We start from the raw sequence: 18402 nt of genomic DNA on the forward strand, positions 1-18402 counted from the left end.
GGTCCCCCAGCCTGGCACCGGGATAGGGGCACAGCCTCAGGTCCCCTAGCCTGGTACTGGGGTGGGGGGTGAGGCCTAAGGTCTCCCAGCCTGGTGCCAGCCTGAAGTCCCCTGTCAAGCCCCACCTGGTGGGGAGTGTGGCCTGAGGTCCCCTGGCCTGGCCCTGGGGCGTAGGGAGCAGCCTGAGGTCCCCTAGCCCAGCACCAGGACAGGAAGCGCACCTTAAGATCCTCTGTCAATCCCTATGGGCACAGGGCAGGGCATAGCCTCAGGTTCCTGCTGATTGCTCCTTAAGGCTCCTTATGGGAACTTGGCCTCAACTGTGGGTGCAGCCATCTTTGTGATGGAGTGATGGCCAATTAGCATATTCCCTCTTTATTAGATAGGATAAGTTTTATGATTAACAGCCTTCAGTTTCCAGTAAACAGCCTCACTGTTTCCAGTGGACCACTACACCTGGCTCCCACCTGCACCTGGTCTGACCGGTTACTCTGACTGACGTGTGTACAAGAGATATAAATACTGCTCCCCCTACTCTGCCCGCTGGTGCCATTTTGGTCTCAGCCCTTCTGCTAGCAGATGTAAATTTATGGCTGGGGTGGGAACCGGATGGAAGGGAGCTAAGGGGGGAAAAAGGAGAAATAATTGTAATAATCTGAGCAATAAAGATTTATTAAATTAAAAAAGATGTAAATTTATAATTCTTTACCCTTTTCAGCATCATGCGTTCCTCCTTCAGCAGGCCTAAAACTTTTCCCATTGATTTTTTATTTTTATTTTTAGAGAGAGTGGAAGGGAGGGGGAGAGGCAGAGAGAAACATTGATGTACAAGAGACACATAGTTTGGTTGCCTCCCTCATGCGCCCTGATGGGAGCCACTGATAGAACCTGCAACTGAGGTACATGCCCTTGACCATAAACAAACCCGAGACCCTTCAATCCATGGGCTGGTGCTCTAACCACTGAACAAAGAGGCTAGAGCAGATTTCCATATTTTCCATGGGGGACACTAGCCTCCCAAGTCTCTGCAACCTCAGCATTCTTAGCCTTTGCAACAGTCTCAGTGGCCACACGAGGGCAACAGCACCCTACTTGGATGCATTGTCTTGCATTGGGCTGTGGCTCCAGCTTGGCAGGGGAACTGAGTTTTCTAGGAAACTATGGAATACTCTCAGCCTCACCTGGTTCAAGTTTAGAAGCAGAGGTCTTGCTTCCCTCCCTGAGGCTCTGGAAATTGTGGGGTGAAGGGATTTGGTTTCCTCAGGTGAGAAAGGGAGTGGGGAGGGGGTCTATACAAGGTTGGTACTACTCAGATGCCGCCAGTCCGTGAATTAATCAGAGAGGGGGAACCAATGTCCTGGCTGGGGAGCCAGGGTTGACTTTTCTGCCCAAAGTAGAAGCTGGCCTGCCTGCCCTCCCTCATGCTTTCCTGCATCTCAACTGTTCCCTCTGCTCGGGTCCTGGTCAGTTCTCAAGCAGGGTTGAAAAGCTCCCATCTTTTTTTTCTTTTTCTTTTTTTTCTTTTACATTTTAAAAGGTTGGTTTTAGAAACACACACACACACACACACACCACAGACTGCACACAATTAAACACTCACTGATTGCTTCTTGTATGGCCCTGACCAGGAATCCAGGCCACAATCTTGACGCAACCAACTGAGCTACCTAGCCAAAGCAGTTTCATGAGTGGTGTTTTTTTTTTTTTTTCTTCCTTATGGGTGTTTTTAAAATGAATACTAAGATTTGAACCTCTTTTTTAAATAAATCTTTGTTGTTCAGATTATTACAAATGTGATCCTCTTCCCCCCCTCAATTGCTCCCCTCCAACAGGTTCTCACCCCACCCTCTGTCCTTTCCCCATCCCTCATTGTCCTCATCCATAGGTGCACAGTTTTTGTTCAGTCTCTTCCCACACCCCCACTCCCCTTTTCCCCAAGAATCGTCAGTCCACTCCCCTTCCATACCTCTGATTCTATTATATTCACCAGTTAATATTGTTCATCAGATTTTTTTAATTCCCTTGGTTTTTAGATTTACTTGTTGATAGTTACATATTTGTTGCTCATAGTTTTTATCTTTATTTACTTTCTCTTCTGAAAGAACCCCCTTCAGCAATTCATATAATTCTGGTTTGGCGGTGATGAACTCCTTTAGCTTTTTTTTTTATTTATTAGCGAAGCTCTTTATCTGGCCTTCAATTCTAAGTGATAGCTTTGCTGGGTAGAGTATTTTTGGTTGTAGGTTCTTGCTATTCATCACCTTGAATATTTCTTGCCATTCCCGTCTGGCCTGCATGGTTTTTGTTGAGAAATCAGCTGACAATCATATGGGTGTTCCTTTATAGGTAACTACCTGCTTTTCTCTTGCTGCTTTTAATATTCTCTCTTTATCTTTTGCTCTTGGAATTTTAATTATGATGTGTCTTGGTGTGGTCCTCCTTGGATCCCTTTTGTTTGGGGTTCTGCGGGCTTCCTGGACTTATAAGTCTATTTATTTCCCCAGGTGGGGGAAGTTTTCTGTCACTATTTCTTCCAGTATTCTTTCGGTATCTTGCTCTCTCTCTTCTTCTGGCATCCCCATAATTCTGATGTTGGTTTGCTTGAAATTGTCCCAGAGGTTTCTTACACTATCTTCAACTTTCTGGATTCTCTTATCTTCTCCCTTCTGCAGAGGAGTGTCCTCTGGCTCTTCATGTTCTAAATCTTTGTCTTGATTCTTGTGATCTTCCAGTCTGTTTTTAGGACTTTGTATAATATTTTTTATTTCAGACAATTTTTTCTTCATTTCTTGTTGATCCCTTATTATTTCTAGTTGCTCCATTTTCATATCCTCATAGGTCTCGTTTGTTTTATCAACCTTTTTTAGGATATTGTTGAATAACCTTATAACTGTAGTTTTGAACTCAATGTCCAATCTTTTCTTTTCCTCCATCTCCTTCCTTTGTCTCCTTCCTCTTGTCTGCATTTTAGTTGTTTCCCTGATTTGATGGAATAGCTTTGTGTTCTAGGTGTTTTGGTAGAGCCCAGTAGCACAGCCTTCCCAGTGACCTGTGGTGGACAGTCTTGGTGTAGCCCTTTGTGGGCTGTGTGTGCAGTCTTGTTGTTAAGCCTTGCTTATTGTTGGTATCACTGGGAAGCGTTGATCTCCAAGCCAATTGGCTGTGAGGATCAGCAGAATCTCAGCTAGGAGGGCTTCTGAACTCCGCTTGGATAGGGTGGGGTCTCGGGGTGGCACAGACAATCTTTGGTTCCCTGTCAGTCTCACCTTAGAAAAGACCTGTTCTCGAAGAGTTTTGGAAGATTGGTTGCAGGCGCATGCACCTCTTTGGTAAAGGCACAGACATTCCTGCCAGTTCCTCCTTAGAGAAAGCCATCCTCTGGGAGAGCTTCTGTGCTCAGCCAGAGATGGGGCGGAGTCTTGGGTTGGTGCAGACAAACTTTGTTTTCCCTTGGGCTCCTCCCCAAATCCCGCAGTAATGGCTTCTGGCTTCACACACCTTGGAGAGATCTCTGCCCACTGCCTGACAGTCTGGCCTCTCCCTGTCTGGGGCCATCTATCAGAGCAATAGGCTGATTCTGTTTTCCTCTTGAACAAGAAAGCCAGCAGTGCATTAACTGTCCGCCCTCTCCGCGAGCCAGGAGTACGCCAGTAGCAAACTCAGCCCGGCCCACCCTCTCCGTGCCGGGAGTAAGCCAGCAGCAATTTCGGTCTGGCCCTTCCTCTCCCCGGGCCAGGAGTAAACCAGCGCCTTTTCGCGCACACAGTTCTCCGTACCTTCACAGTTCCTGAGGTTCAGCATGCCTTCTCTCTCCTTCCCAGATGGCAGAGCCTCCTCTCAGCCAGCCGTCTGGCACTTCAGGGCAATGCCTCCCCTGTTTTTCAGTTCTAAATTCAAATTTGTTGTGGTAGGCTGCATTCTGGTGTCTACCCTATGCCGCCATCTTGGTTTTCCATGTGATTTGAACCTCTTGATTGGCATGATTTTGTGGAATTTTTGGGGTCCAGTGAAACCATTTTCAGAGGTCATGACCTCTGGCCACTTTCCAAGAGAGCAAAGCACTCCCATCTTTATATATATATTGATTGATTTTTCACAGAGAGGAAGGTAGAGGGATAGAGAGCTAGAAACATCGATGAGAGAGAATCATCGATCAGCTGCCTCTTACACACTCCCTACTGGGGATGTGCCCGCAACCAAGGTACATACCCTTGACCGGAATTGAACCCGGGACCTTTCAGTCCGCAGGCCGACGCTCTATCCATTGAGCCAAACTGGTTTTGGCCCATCTTTTTTTTTTTTAATATATTTTATTGATTTTTAACAGAGAGAAAGGGAGAGAGCTAGAGAGCTAGAAACGTCGATGAGAGAGAAACATCGACCAGCTGCTTCCTGCATACCCCCCACCGGGGATGTGTCCGCAACCAAGGTACATGCCCTTGACCAGAATCGAACCTGGGACCTTTCAGTCCGCAGACCAACACTCTACCACTGAGCCAAACCGGCTTTGGCAGCACTCCCATCTTAAAGGAGGAAATGTCCCTTTCTCTTTTCTCTCTTCTTAACCATATATATATATATAATTTTTTTTTTTTTTTTAAATATATTTTATTGATTTTGTACTGAGAGGAAGGGAGAGAAATAGAGAGTTAGAAACATCGGTGAGAGAGAGTCATCGATCAGCTGCCTCTTGCACACCCCCTACTGGGGATATGCCCGCAACCAAGGTACATGCCCTTGACCGGAATCAAACCCGGGACCCTTCAGTCCCCAAGCCGACGCTCTACCCATTGAGCCAAACCGGTTTCGGCCATATATATATATATATAATTTTTAAAAAATTTATTGAGTCTGCAGTCTTGGAGCCGCACTGGGTTGGTGGTACCCGAGGGCACACCAGACTTGCAGGAAAAGCATACCCCGGAGGAAGCTGAGGCATGACTGCTCTAGAACCAGCCTTCCATGTGCAAATTTCCTCTGATAGTTCCTGGGCACTGTTGCCACGGTGATAGTGACTGTCCGTGTCATTATTTATCCACCAACAGTAAGAGAAGCTTTGCAGTCGAGATATTGTTTGACAGACGGAGTGGTTTCTGTTGGACACTAAGTACTGCTACAAATGAAAAAAAAAAAAAAAAATTTTTATTGATTTTTTTTTGGTATAGGGCATTGATTTGTTGTTCCACTTATTTATGCATTACTTGGTTGCTTCTTAAATTGTTTTTGTTTCATTTTTTTTATCAGGCCATCTTCTTATTGATTCATGGAGAGTTTTTGTTTGTTTGTTTGTTTGTTTTTTAATATATTTTATATTAATATATTTTATTGATTTTTATGTTAATATATTTTATTGATTTTTTTACAGAGAGTTAAGGAGAGAGATAGAGAGCTAGAAACGTCGATGAGAGAGAAACATTGACCAGCTGCCTCTTGCACACCTCCTACTGGGGATGTGCCCGCAACCCAGGTACATGCCCTTGACCGGAATCGAACCCGGGACCTTTCAGTCCGCAGACCGACGCTCTACCACTGAGCCAAACCGGCTTCGGCTCATGGGGAGTTTTTGTTGTTTTAAATATATTTATATTGATTTCAGAGAAGAAGAGAGAGGGAAAGAGAGATAGAAGCATTGATAATGAGAGAGAATCATTGATCAGCGTTCTCCTGCATGCCTCCCACTGGGGATCTAACATACAACCGTGGCATGTGCTCCTGACCAGAATCAAACTCAGGACCCTTCAGTCCACATGCTGACGCTCTATCCACTGAGCCAAACTGGCGAGGACCCTTGGTTGCTTCTTGTATGTGCCCTAAATAGAGATGGAATCTTGAAGTATGGAGACAACACTCTAACCAAAGAACGTACCCAGCCAGGACTACAATTTAAAAAAAATTAACATATTGACAGAATTTAAAATTAAAATTGTTACAGGAACCTCTCATAGACTCCAGACAGGTGTTATTGGACAGCCCCCTGAGTCAGTGGGAGAGGGCTGTTCCCATCTCTATTCTCATAGGAACAAATTCAAAGGAGTGACTCTGATTGCATTGTGATAAAGCCAATTTATTAAAGACTAGAGGCCTGGTGCATGAAATTCTCGCACAGGGAGGGGGGGGTGGGGGAGCTCCCCTCAGCCCAGCCTGCACTCTCTCCAATATGGGACCCCTTGAGGGATATCCAACTGCCAGTTTAGGCCCAATGCTGGGATTTGGCCTAAATTGGAAGTCAGACATCCCTCTTACAATCCCGGACTGCTGATGCCAAATTGTTCACCTGCCCACCTGCCTGGTCACTTCCAACTGCCCCCCTGCCAGCCTAATTGCCCACAACTGCCCCCCCCCCCAGCCTGTCACCCCCCAACTATACTCCCCCACCGGCCTGGTCACCCCTAACTGCCCCCCACCAGCCTGGTTGCTCTTACTCCCCCCCCCCCCACTGCTGGCCCGATAACTCCCAACTGTCCCCCCCTGCCATCCTGATCACCTCCAACTGTCCCCCCTGCTGGCCTGGTGGCCCCCAACTGGCTTGGTTGCCCCTCATGACCCGCTCCGCTCCGCCAGTCTGGTCACACCATGCAGGCTGCTGTTTAGTTGTTTGGTCATCCCTCACTAACCCCCTGTGAGTCCTCCCCTCCCCCCACATCCCACATGGGGTTCAGGCTCAGGGTTCAGGCTCTGGAGGAGGCTGAACACAAATGAAAGAGACTAGAAAATATTAATTTGTAAATATTGGGGGCCAGGTGGGAGCCCAATTCAAGAGGAAGAACTCCGCTTTGCGCTGGCCTTGCCATCTCTTTTATTCCGGTTTTGGGATACACCCATAGCCCTTAGGCAGGCAATTCCAATAATAGCCAATCAGCAAGGATTTTCATAAGACTAAAAGGTGGAAGTTGCTTCAGCTACCATTGTTTCAACTAAACAGTGGGTGCTTGGCTCTGACCTTTCAGAGCTTCAAAGTTGACCAGCCTTCTAGGTTCCTTGTCTACTTCTGTTAGTGAAGTCAATGGTTGGCTTCCAACAACCCCCCTACCGGTCTGATCACCCCATGCAGCCTGCTTGTTCAGTCATTTGGTTGTCCCTCACTAACCCCCCTGCCAGCCTGGTCATAGGCAGCCATCTTGTGAGGGCATGAGGGTCAATTTGCATAACACCTCTTTATTATATAGGATTTTTAAAAATATATATTTTATTGATTTTTTTACAGAGAGGAAGGAAGAGGGATAGAGAGCTAGAAACGTCAATGAGAGAGAGAGAAACATTGACCAGCTGCCTCCCACATACTCCCCACCGGGGATGTGCCCGCAACCAATGTACATGACCTTGACCAGAATTGAACCTGGGACCTTTCAGTCCGCAAACCAACACTCTATCCACTGAGCCAAACAGGTTTTGTCTATTATATAGGATATTAAAGCAAACAAATTTATTAAAGAAGCAAGGCAAGCAAATCTGCATCTGAGCCAGAGCCATATGGGCTTTCCTAATTAGCCTGGAAAAGCCAGTTCAGTGGGGATTTGAGGATTTATATCTGTAAGTTTAAAAAAAATTCCTCTGCTAGATACCCTGGTAAAGATGAACTCTCTCCTTTTCTTTGTTATGGGTCTCCCATAATTTATGAGAACCATAAATTCTGGTAACTTTATGTTGACAAACCCAATACTGCTGGCTTCACTGTTTAAATAATAAGATGAAATAAAACTGTCTCCCTCTTTTTTCCTTCCCCCTTCCTTCCTGCTGTATTAGTTTCCAGGGTGACTTATACTAAACTAGGCCAGCAGGGAGGGCAGTTGGGAGTGACCAGGCCAGCAGAAGGGGGATAGTTAGGAGCAACCAGGCAGGCAGGCAGGTGAGCGATTAGGAGCCAACAGTCCTGGATTGTGAGAGGGATGTCCAACTGCTGGTTTAGGCTCAATCCTGCCTGCCAACCTGATCACCCTAACCACCCTTCTGGCCTGATTGACACCTAACTGTTCCTCTGCCAGCCCGATGGCCTCCAATTGCCCTCCCTGCCAGCCTAATTGCTCCCAACTGCACTCCCCTGCAGGCCTGGTCGCACCTATATATACATCCTATATAATAAGAGAGAAATATGCTAATTAGCTGGGACACCCTCATGGGTAACGTCCTGCAGGAGCGGGTGGGGGTGGTTGCATGCCGCACAAGGCCTGGCACGTGAGGCTGTGCCAAATAAAATAAAATGCGTTCACATGCCCCAAAACGACAGGGTTCAAGGAGGAAGGGCTCCAGTTTCATTTCTCACACCCAGCTAGGAGGACTCCCTGGGGCAGCTCTCCCCTCTGAGCCCTGAGCAGGACAGGCGCTCCCCTCAGCCCGGGAGCCCTGAAGGGAGGTGGAGCGAAGTAGGTGCCCTGACAGAATGGAACGCAAACCTTTGCTGTGGCAGAGGAGCTCCGGCCCGCAGAGGGACCAGGGCACCCAGAGAAGTTTTGTTGAGGGGCCCTGACAGGCAGCCTGCAGCACAGTGGGTTAGAACCTCCTCCTGGTACAGCAAGACTGCGGGTTGGATCCCTGATCAGTGCACAGACAAGAAGCACCAAAGAGAGCACAAGTGGAACAACATACTGGTGTTTCTCTCGCTCCCTTCCTCTCTCTAAAATAATCAATCAATAAAAATTAAAATAAAAAATAAACCCTCTGGCCCTGACCGGTTTGGCTCAGTGGATAGAGCGTTGGCCTTGTGTACTGAGGGGTCCTGGGTTCAATTCCAGGCAAGGGCATGTACCTTGATTGCGGGCACATCCCCAATATGCAGGAGGCAGCTGATCGATGTTTCTAATTCTCTATCCCTCTCTCTTCTCTGTTAAAAAAAAAAAATCAATAAAATATATTAAAAAAAAAATAAAAGCAAACCCTCTCTCTTGCAGAGTTGTTAAAAACAGAAAGCAAAGTCCCATCCCTCCATTCATTCAACAAATACTTCATATGCTCCTTCAATAATCACACTGGGAATGGGTGTTTGTTTTGGATAATCTTTACCTGAAGAGGTTTTTGCATTGATTTTTTTTTTTTTTTTTTTTTTTACAGAGTGGAAGGGAGGGAGAAAGACAGAAACTAATGTGAGAGACATCAATTGGTTGCCTCTTGCTGAATCCCCGACCAGGGCCCCAGTTTGAGCCTGCAACCCAGGTATGTGTCCTTGATCAGAATCCAACCCAGAACCCTTCAGTCTGCCTGCAGAAGAACTATCTATTGAACCAAACCAATATATATTTTTTAAGTCCTCCTCTAAGGATGTGTGTCCCCCCCCCGCCCCATTCATTCTAGAGAGAGAGGAAGGGAGAAGGAAAGAGAAACATCGATCAATTGCCCAAGCAATCTGACAGGAATGGAACCCACAATCTCTGTATGTGCCCTCACCTGGAATTGAATCCTTGACCCTTTATTGTGTGGGTGGACACTCTAACTTCTGATCCACATCGACTGGTAGTACATTAAAATTTTTTTTCCAGCCGAAGCCGGTTTGGCTCAGTGGTAGAGCATTGGTCTGCGGACTGAAAGGTCCCAGGTTCGATTCCGGTCAAGGGCATGTACATTGGTTGCGGGCACATCCCCGGTAGGGGGTGTGCAAGAGGCAGCTGGTCGATGTTTCTCTCTCATCGACGTTTCTAGCTCTCTATCTCTCTCCCTTCCTCCTCTCTGTGAAATATCAATAAAATATATTTAAAAAAAAAATAAAAAAAAAATAAAATTTTTTTTCCAGATTTTCCCTGGCCAGGTGGCTCAATTGGTTGGAGTCTCAACCTGTACACCAAAGGATTTCCTGTTGGATTCTAGGTTAGTGCACATTCTAGGTATAGATCCCGCTGGGTCAGCAGGTGAAGAGGCAGCCTGCTGGTATTCTCTATCACATGGATATTCCTCTCTCTAAAAATCAATTTTAAAAACATCCTCAGGTGAGAATTAAAAATATATATATATTAAACATTTTTCAGATCTAAAATTTTATTTGGTTCTTTTTTAAATTTTATTTTTCATTTATAGTTCACATTCAATATCCTATCCTATATAATAAAACCTTAATATGCAAATTGACAGAATGGTGGAATGACTAGTTGCTATGAACTGACCACCATGGGCATCTGCCCCTGGTGGTCAGTGCGCTCCCACAGGGGGAGTGCCTCTCAGCGAGAAGCCAGGCTCACAGCTGGCGAGTGCAGCAGAGGTGGTGGGAACCTCCGCAGCAGCACTAAGGAGCAGTGAGCCAAGCTGTAGGGAGCAGCAAGCAGACAGGTGGTAAGGAGCATGGGGTCCCGGAGACTGTGAGAGGGCATAGGCCAGGCTGAAGGACACCCCCCTCCTGACTCCTAATATATATATATATATATTTTAAGATGACCAGACGTCCCGCTTTTTAACAATTTGTCCCACGTCCCGCGGCGTTTTAAAAAAAAGTCCCGATATTTGGAAAGATTTTTGAGACACGGGACAAATTGTTAAAAATCAGGACTGTCCCAACAAAAGTGGGACGTCTGGTCACCTTAATATGGATATATATATATATATATATATATATATATATATATATATATATTCATGCACTGGTGGGGGAGTGGGTTCCCTCAGCCCAGTCTGCACCCTTTCCAATCTGGGACCCCTCAAAGGATGCCCAACTGCCCAGGATTGGGCCTAAATGGGAAGTTGGACATCCCTCTCACAATCCAGGACTGCTTGCTCCCAACAGTTCACCTGCCTGATTGTTCCTAATTGCTTCTGCCTGCCAGCTTGATCACCCCCTAACCACTCCCCTTCCAGCATGATCAACACCTAACTGCTCCCCTGCCAGCCTGATTGCCCCTAACTGCCCTCCTTTGTTGGGCTGGTCACCCTTAACTGCCCTCCCATACCATTCTAACATTCCTATTTTTATTTTATTTTATTACTTTAAAAGCTATTTACATGCAAAGGTTGAACATATCACAATGCCTTTAAATAAAGTTCAAAAATAAAAATACTTCAAAATCCATTTACTTATGGAAATGTATATGACAATTATAATGAAGATAAGTCAATATCTTTTCTAATCTATCAGAAAAATACTTATATTATAAAAATAATTTTAATTCATGTCCAGAATAATTTTTTAATTCTTGATGAATAATGAAAACAAGCTGGATGTTAGTATAATATTTAAAGCAACAAGTTTCAGGCTTTTAAAAAATGGATTTGATATCCTTATACCTCATAAAATCACTGAAGAACTCAAGTTTAAAAACAAAGCATTTTTAAAAATGATGACCATCATGATTATGGCTGTCGTGGTCAGTGATGCCAACGAAGGGCACAGCTTCCCTAAGCAGAGCTGCAGGAAGTCCACGCACATGTCTGGAGACCTTTACTTACAAACACTGGCCGGGCCTGCAGGCCCCGGGCTCTGCTGGAGAGTAAAAACCGTGGGTCCAATGCCCTCTGTGTGATGTGTGAGCGTGTGCGAGCAACCTGGAGCCAAGGCCACCAGGACAAGCAGCTTCAAGCGACCCCTCAGCCAAAGCAGAGCCGCAGTCAAGGCTGAGCAGGGCTCAGTGTTCCACAGCGTGGCGTTTCCTTCCAGTAAAACCAGCATTTCTTTGGTGACATAGTACAATATAGATGAATAATTCCAAAAATTAATATGAACAAATATGTACTCCAAGTTCAACTCTATGAATGTTCACATTTATTTTGGAAATGAGATTTAGCTTCCTGCCCTGAAACGAACAACAGGCAAAGTTGCCCAATTTGGGGGACTACTGATTACCGGAAATGACACAATCTGAGCAGGAAAAGGGTCATTTCACAAAACGTGTCGATCGATGTGGAGCCTGGGTGTGCACAGGCCCAACATGTGGGAGAGCTTCGCGGCAGCTAGCTGGTTCTCTCCTCTGAGACCAGAGGGCGCCCGGCACCAGCCACCTTCCTGCGGAAAGGCCGACGGGCCCTCCGTGAGAAAGATGTCCGAGTCCAAACTCGGTTTGAGTTGTACCCTGATGCTCAAGGTCACTGCAGCTTTCATGTGAGTGAAGCCAGCTATCATCTTCCTTTCAGAGCCATAGAAAGAGTTTAAAAGGGAAAGATAAAAGATGTGCGCGCTGACAGTGCAACATCTGGTAAGTGTGGTTGTGCTTCTCCCAAACACAGAAGAACCAGGCCAGTGCATGGCACGCAGGGTGTGTCCCACCAGGAGTGCCGAGGACAGTCTCCCCAGCGGCTTCCTGTGAGGGCAGCGCGGCGTCCGAAGCAGTCCTGGCATGAGGACGCATGACCTATGACCAGGCACAGCCCGCCCTTAAAGGGGAACTGGTTTTCCGCGCCTCCACGAAAGGAGAGTGCACAAAACAGTCATTAGACCAAACGCGGAATTCAAAAGGGCAAAAGAATTGGAGTGAAAGTAACACAGAAAGCAAAAAAGCAAAAAACAAAAAACAAAACCAGCAATGTGACGGTCGAAACCCGGTCTCCCCACCCCACCTGCCACTTGGAGTCCTAGTTGCCCATCTGCGGGCCCGAAGCTCACTAAGTGAGCAGCATCGGACTTCGGCAATCTTCTCTTCACTCTCCCTCCTGTTAAGACCGTTTCCAAAACCAATCAGCAAAGGACAAAGCATTCTTTACAGAGTGCAATTAGTGCTTTCCACGTCCACCTTCAAAAGCATGATGCTCTTCATGGGGTTTATAAAATACTGCTTTAAAAGCTATGTGGGGCAGGAGCTGATGGATCTTCTCTAAAACGGTCGCTTCGCCCACTAAGGAGGCATTGACGTTCCAGACTTGGACCACGTCGTCGCGGTCCCGGACGCTGACGCTGACGCCTATGACTTCGTCATCTGCTGCGGCACAGCCTGCGAAATGTTCCCCGATAGTCGCTAACAACAACTCTTTCCAAACTGTGGACGTGCTGTCCTTGGGCACTTTCATCTTCCATACGCCGCCCTTGGCATTGCTCTCCTCTTCCCAAAGTGGTCGCCTCTCTCCTCTCATTAAATGGTAACTACATCTCAGAGGCAGGTTAGCCACAGGAGGGATGTTATTGTACACACTCCAGAATATCTGTACCGTCTGTACCGTGTAGATTTTCTTCAGGTTGGATGCGCACTCGGCGGCTGTGGCCCCACCTCCCATACCATTCTGATTGCCTCTAACTGCCCTCCCCTGATGGCCTGGTCATCCTTAACTGCCCTCCCCTGCTGGCCCAGTCACCCCTAACTACCCTCCCCTACAGGCCTGATCGCCCCCAACTGCCCTCCCCTGCTGGCCATCTCATGATGGCCATCTTGTGTCCACATGGGGCCAGCCATCTTTGACCACATGGGGGCAGCCATCTTGTGTGTTGGAGTGATGATCAATTTGCATCTCTTTATTATATAGGATATATATATATATATATATATATATATATGTGTGTGTGTGTGTGTGTGTGTGTGTGTGTGTGTGTAAATGAAAAGAAAAATAACATAAAATGCAGAAAAACTACCCTGAGAAATCAACAGAAGACTAGCTGGAGAGAACCCTTGCACCCTGATAACCAAGGATGGAAAGTGGAGACCACTAGAGACTGGTAGGTGGTGGCCAAGCTCCCACAGACAGCAGCTGAAAGTCTGGAAGGATATCTCAGCTGTGGAGGGTTCCCACTGATAACTCTGGGGAGTCTAATACCCAAGCTTGGCCTCCTAGCCCAGAGCACTAGAACTGAGAAAGGTGCCCATATAATACCTGGCTGTGAAAAGCAGCAGGGTTGCTGTCTGCCAGGGAGAGACTAGAAATGCAGGCACCCTCTTAAAGGGCTAACCCAAAATTTCCTGTGCAGCCACCTATCTTAGTCTTCAGCAGAGGGAGGGCAGAGTGTACTGAAGCTGTGTGAGGAGAGTCCATAGTTGGGGACTCTAGGATTAGAGCTTGGAAGGCAGCCACCCCAGTTTCCTGTGCTGAGTCATTCCCTCACACTGCAGAGGACACCTTTCTCCTACAGCCCTTATTTATCCAGGTGGTTTTGACCTGATGCAAAGGCAGTCACCACACCCTGTTGGAAGAAACCTCACCCCATTCTGTGAGCCAATCAAGGCTGATAATAATCTGACTGCTAGCAGAGGCGGATCTCTGGAGACTTTGAGACTGCTTGATCTCCTTCTGGGCCTGGGGGTAGGAAAAGCAGACCCTGGTGTATATCTTGGTCCTCTCCAAAAGTATCCGGCCCCGGTCTATTGCTGATAGACCTAAACAGCATACTCGGGGCCAATCAGAAATAGGGTCTGACATGGTCCTGCACTAGAGATTGGGAGGTGTAGCAGATCTACCTAATCTGTACACACAACCTCAAATAAGCAGCCAAAATAGGGAGACAAACAACCCCCAAATGAAAGAACAAGAGAATTCTCCAGAAGAGATAAAATGGAGATAAGAAATTTATCTGATATAGAGTTCAGAATAATGATGGTAAAGATGCCCAACAGCATGAGAAAAGATACAGTAACTAAAAAAAAAAAAAAAATTACAGTCAGAAATAAAGTGACATAGCACTAATAAAGAACACACTAGCCCTTGCCGGTTTGGCTCAGTAGATAGAGCGTTGGCCTGTGGACTGAACGGTCCCAGGTTCGATTCCAATCAAGGGCATGTACCTTGGTTGCAGGCACATACCCGGTAGGGAGTGTGCAGGAGGCAGCTGATCGATGTTTCTCTCTCATCAATGTTTCTAACTCTCTATCCCTCTCCTTTCCTCTCTGTAAAAAAAAAAAAAAAAAAAAAGAACACACTGGCCCTAGCTGATTTATCTCAGTGGATAGAGTGTCAGCTTGCAGACTAAAGGGTTCCGGGTTCGATTCCAGTTAAGGGCACATGCTGGGGTTGCAGGCTCAATCCCCAGGAGGGGGCATTCAGGATTAACCTATCAATGACTCTCATCATTGATGTTTCTATTGCTCTCTCCATCTCCCTTTCTCTCTAAAATCAATAAAAACTTAAAAAAAAAAAAAGAACACACTGTGGGGGGGAGGGGGTTTTAGGGATAATGGGGGAATAAGGACACATATGTAATCCTTAATCAATAAAGAAATTTAAAAAAAATAAAGATAACACACTGATAGAAAAATCAATCAGGGAACCAAAACAAACAAACAAATAAAAAAACAATTAAAAAAAACAGGAGGACAGCTTAAGGGATCCCCTATGGAAATGGTGAATAGGATGCAGGATCCTGGAAATAACTGGACTGAAGAGAGAAATTTGGGTATTGATAACCTAGAAATTGAATTTAAGCAATGCATGTGAAGGAAATCTCAAGGTTAACAATAAGATTGTAATTGGCAGTGAGTGCTGGAGAAAATGCAAGTTACAAGCATGTTAACTGTAAACTGCACCTAGTCTCAGATGAGGTGCAGACAGGAAGGGCTTCCCTGAAGAAGTGATTCCTGACACCCAAAGCCTGAGTAACTACAAAACCGGGAAAGCAAAAACAAGCAAGCAAATCAGCAAGCAAATGAACAAGAAGAGATGACGTATTCTAGGTAGAGGGCACAGCCCATGTGAAAGCCTGGCAGCAAGTGAACCCTGGAGAGGGCAGAAAACAAACTGCTCAGTCTGGAGTGGGGGGTGTTGAGAAGGGAATCTGAATTAGTCATCTCCAAAAGTTTTGGGATAGCCAAACCCAGGCTCTGATTTGGTCCTGACACCGTCTGTGACCTCAGGTAAGTGACCCTGCCTTTAGAGCCTCTATTTTCTCTCGTTAGTTCCTGTTCCATAGACAAGGCTTGGGAAGCAGTTCCTTGCCCTGGCCCCAAAAAGCCTTCAGGTAGCATTAGCCTTGACTATGGGTTTCATCTGTTTTGATCTTTTTTTTAAATATATTTTTATTGATTTTTTATAGAGAGGAACAGAGAGAGATAGTTAGAAACATCGATGAGAAAGAATCATCGATCAGCTGCCTTTTGCACATACTGGGGATGTGCCCGCAACCAGGGTACATGCCCTAGACTGGAATCGAACCCGGGATCTTTCAGTCCACAGGCCAACGCTCTATCAACTGAGCCAAACCGGTTTTGGCTGTTTTGATCTTTTTATGTGAAGTATTATCATATTATATTAAGTACTAGAGGCCTGGTGCACAACATTCATGCACAGGAGGGGAGGGGAGAGGATGTCCCTCAGCCCACCCTGCACCCTCTCCAATATGCGACATCCCTCTCACAATGCAGGACTGCTGGCTCCCAACTGCTTACCTTCCTGCATTCATGATTGCCCCTAACTGCTTCTGCCTGCCAGCCTGATCACCCCCTAACCACTCCCCAGCCAGCCTGATTGATGCCTAACTACTCCCCTGCCAGCCTGTTTGCCCCTAACTGCTCTCCCCTGCAGGTCTAGTTCCCCCTAAATGCCCTTCCCCTGCAGACCTGGTCCCTCCCTTCCCCCCAACTGCCCTCCCCTGCAGACCTGGTCCCTCCCAACAGCCCTCCCCTGCTGACGTCTTGTGGTGGCCATCTTGTGTCCACATAGGGGCATCCATCTTTTACTACATGGGGACAGCCATTTTGTGTGTTGGAGTGATAGTCAAATTGCATATTCTTTTTTTAAAAATTTTTTATTTTATTGATTTTTCACAGAGAGGAAGACAGAGGGATAGAGAGTCAGAAACATCAATGAGAGAGAATCATCGATCAGCTGCCTCTTGCACACCCCCTACTGGGGACATGCCCACAACCTTGACCGGAATCGAACCCGGGACCTTTCAGTCTGCAGGTCTATGCTCTATCCACTGAGCCAAACCGGTCCCAGCTATTATTCTTTTATTAGATAGGATAGAGGCCTGGTTCACAGGGGGCCAGCTGGCTTGCCCTAAAGGGTGTCCCGGATCAGGGTGGGGGTTCCCTTGGGATGTGGGGTAGCCTGGGCGAGGGGCCTGTGGTGGTTTGCAGGCTGGCCACGTCCCCTAGTGACCCAAGCAGAGGCCCTGGTATCTGGGACTTATTTATCTTCTATAATTGAAACTTTGTAGCCTTGAGCAAGGCCAAGGCAGGCCAGGGCTGTGGAAGCTTGGTTTTCTCCATAGCCAGAGGCAACTCAAGCCTCTTGCTCTCTCCAGCTCTGTGGCTGCTGCCATTTTTGTTGGGATTTATGTATCTTCTATAACTAAAACTTGTAGCCTTGAGTGGAGGCCTGGGCTGGCCAGGGTGGGTGGAACGCTTGGCTTCCTCCATTGCCGGGGAAACCCAAGACTCCTGCTCTCTCCATGGCTGTAGCCATCTTGGTTGGGATAATTTGCATACTTGTTCCTGATTGGCTGGTGGGCATGGCTTGTGGGTGTAGTAGAATGACAGTAAATTTTATTAGATATGATCAGTGGATCAGGTTAATGGTTAAGAGTATAAGCTAGAGAGCTTGACCTCATAGTCACTTTACTTATTTCTAAAATGGAGAGAAAGACTGTTATGAAGACTTATGAGCTGATATATGTCAAGTGTTTAGGAGTTGTTTTTATTAGTATTACCTAAGAATGGGCAAGAGTCAGCCACGTGAGGAATCTAGGTGGGCTCCAGGAGGAGGGAACAGCATGGGTACAGACACAGAATACTAGCTACTAAGCTCTAATCACTTATTCTTTTTAAAAAATATATTTTTTATTAATTTCAGAGAGCAAGGGAGAGAGACAGAAACATCAATGATGAGTGAGAGTTATCTTTGGCTGCCTCCTACCTGTCCCCCACTGGGACCCAGCTTGTGCCCCTACCAGGAATTAAACCACCTCCTGGTTCATAGGTTGATGTTCAACCACTCCACCATGCAGACTGGGCTAATGGTCCTATCAAATAAAAATATAATATGCAGTGAAAACCGGTTTGGCTCAGTGGATAGAGCGTCGGCCTGTGGACTGAAAGGTCCCAGGTTCGATTCTGTTCAAGGGCATGCACCTTGGTTGCGGGCACATCCCCAATGGGGAGTGTGCAAGAGGCAGCTGATTGATGATTCTCTCTCATGGGTGTTTCTGACTATCCTTCTTTCTTCCTCTCTGTAAAATAATCAATAAAAATATTTTTAAAAAAATAATATGCAAATTAACCATCACTGTCACAAAATGGCGGCAACCAGTTCTCTCAGCCCCTCTAAGTACCCCAGTGGCAGGGGGGTTCTGAGAGCAGGCTTGCTGCCGGGCAGAGTGCTTGCTTCATCAGGCCAGGATGGGCCTCTGGGCCATGGAGAGCCTCTGGGCAGCAGGCGGGAGCAGAGAGCTACTGGCCCACAGATTCGAGCGCAGGGCTAGTAGCTTAATTATAATAGGGGCTTAGAGAGGGGGGCACAGAAGTCTTTGTGTCCATTTTACAAAGTAGATAATTGCTCAGAGATTTCAAGTCCCTGTTTTTGGAATGTCACAGTTATTAAGGGGCAGAGCCCAGATTCAAACTCAAACCAAGCCAGCCT

At 46.6% G+C, this 18402-nt stretch overlaps 1 protein-coding gene across 1 annotated transcript; it reads right to left on the reverse strand.

Annotated features, from left to right (window-relative positions):
- Positions 1–10848: 10848 nt before the first annotated feature.
- Positions 10849–13101, reverse strand: LOC311633054 (eukaryotic translation initiation factor 4E type 3). The gene has a single exon (XM_084905240.1). It carries the CDS (start codon positions 12973–12975, stop codon positions 12619–12621), a length of 357 nt encoding a protein of 118 aa, XP_084761366.1. The 5' UTR covers positions 12976–13101; the 3' UTR covers positions 10849–12618.
- Between the last annotated feature and the right edge of the window lie 5301 nt (positions 13102–18402).

Source organism: Pipistrellus hanaki, assembly GCF_964339955.1.
Source record: "Pipistrellus hanaki genome assembly, chromosome: 15".
NCBI lineage: Eukaryota > Metazoa > Chordata > Mammalia > Chiroptera > Vespertilionidae > Pipistrellus > Pipistrellus hanaki.

Excerpts from the sequence above, each read along its gene's own strand:
- LOC311633054 (XM_084905240.1), bottom strand. The coding sequence starts at position 12,975 with ATGAGAGGAGAGAGGCGACCACTTTGGGAAGAGGAGAGCAATGCCAAG.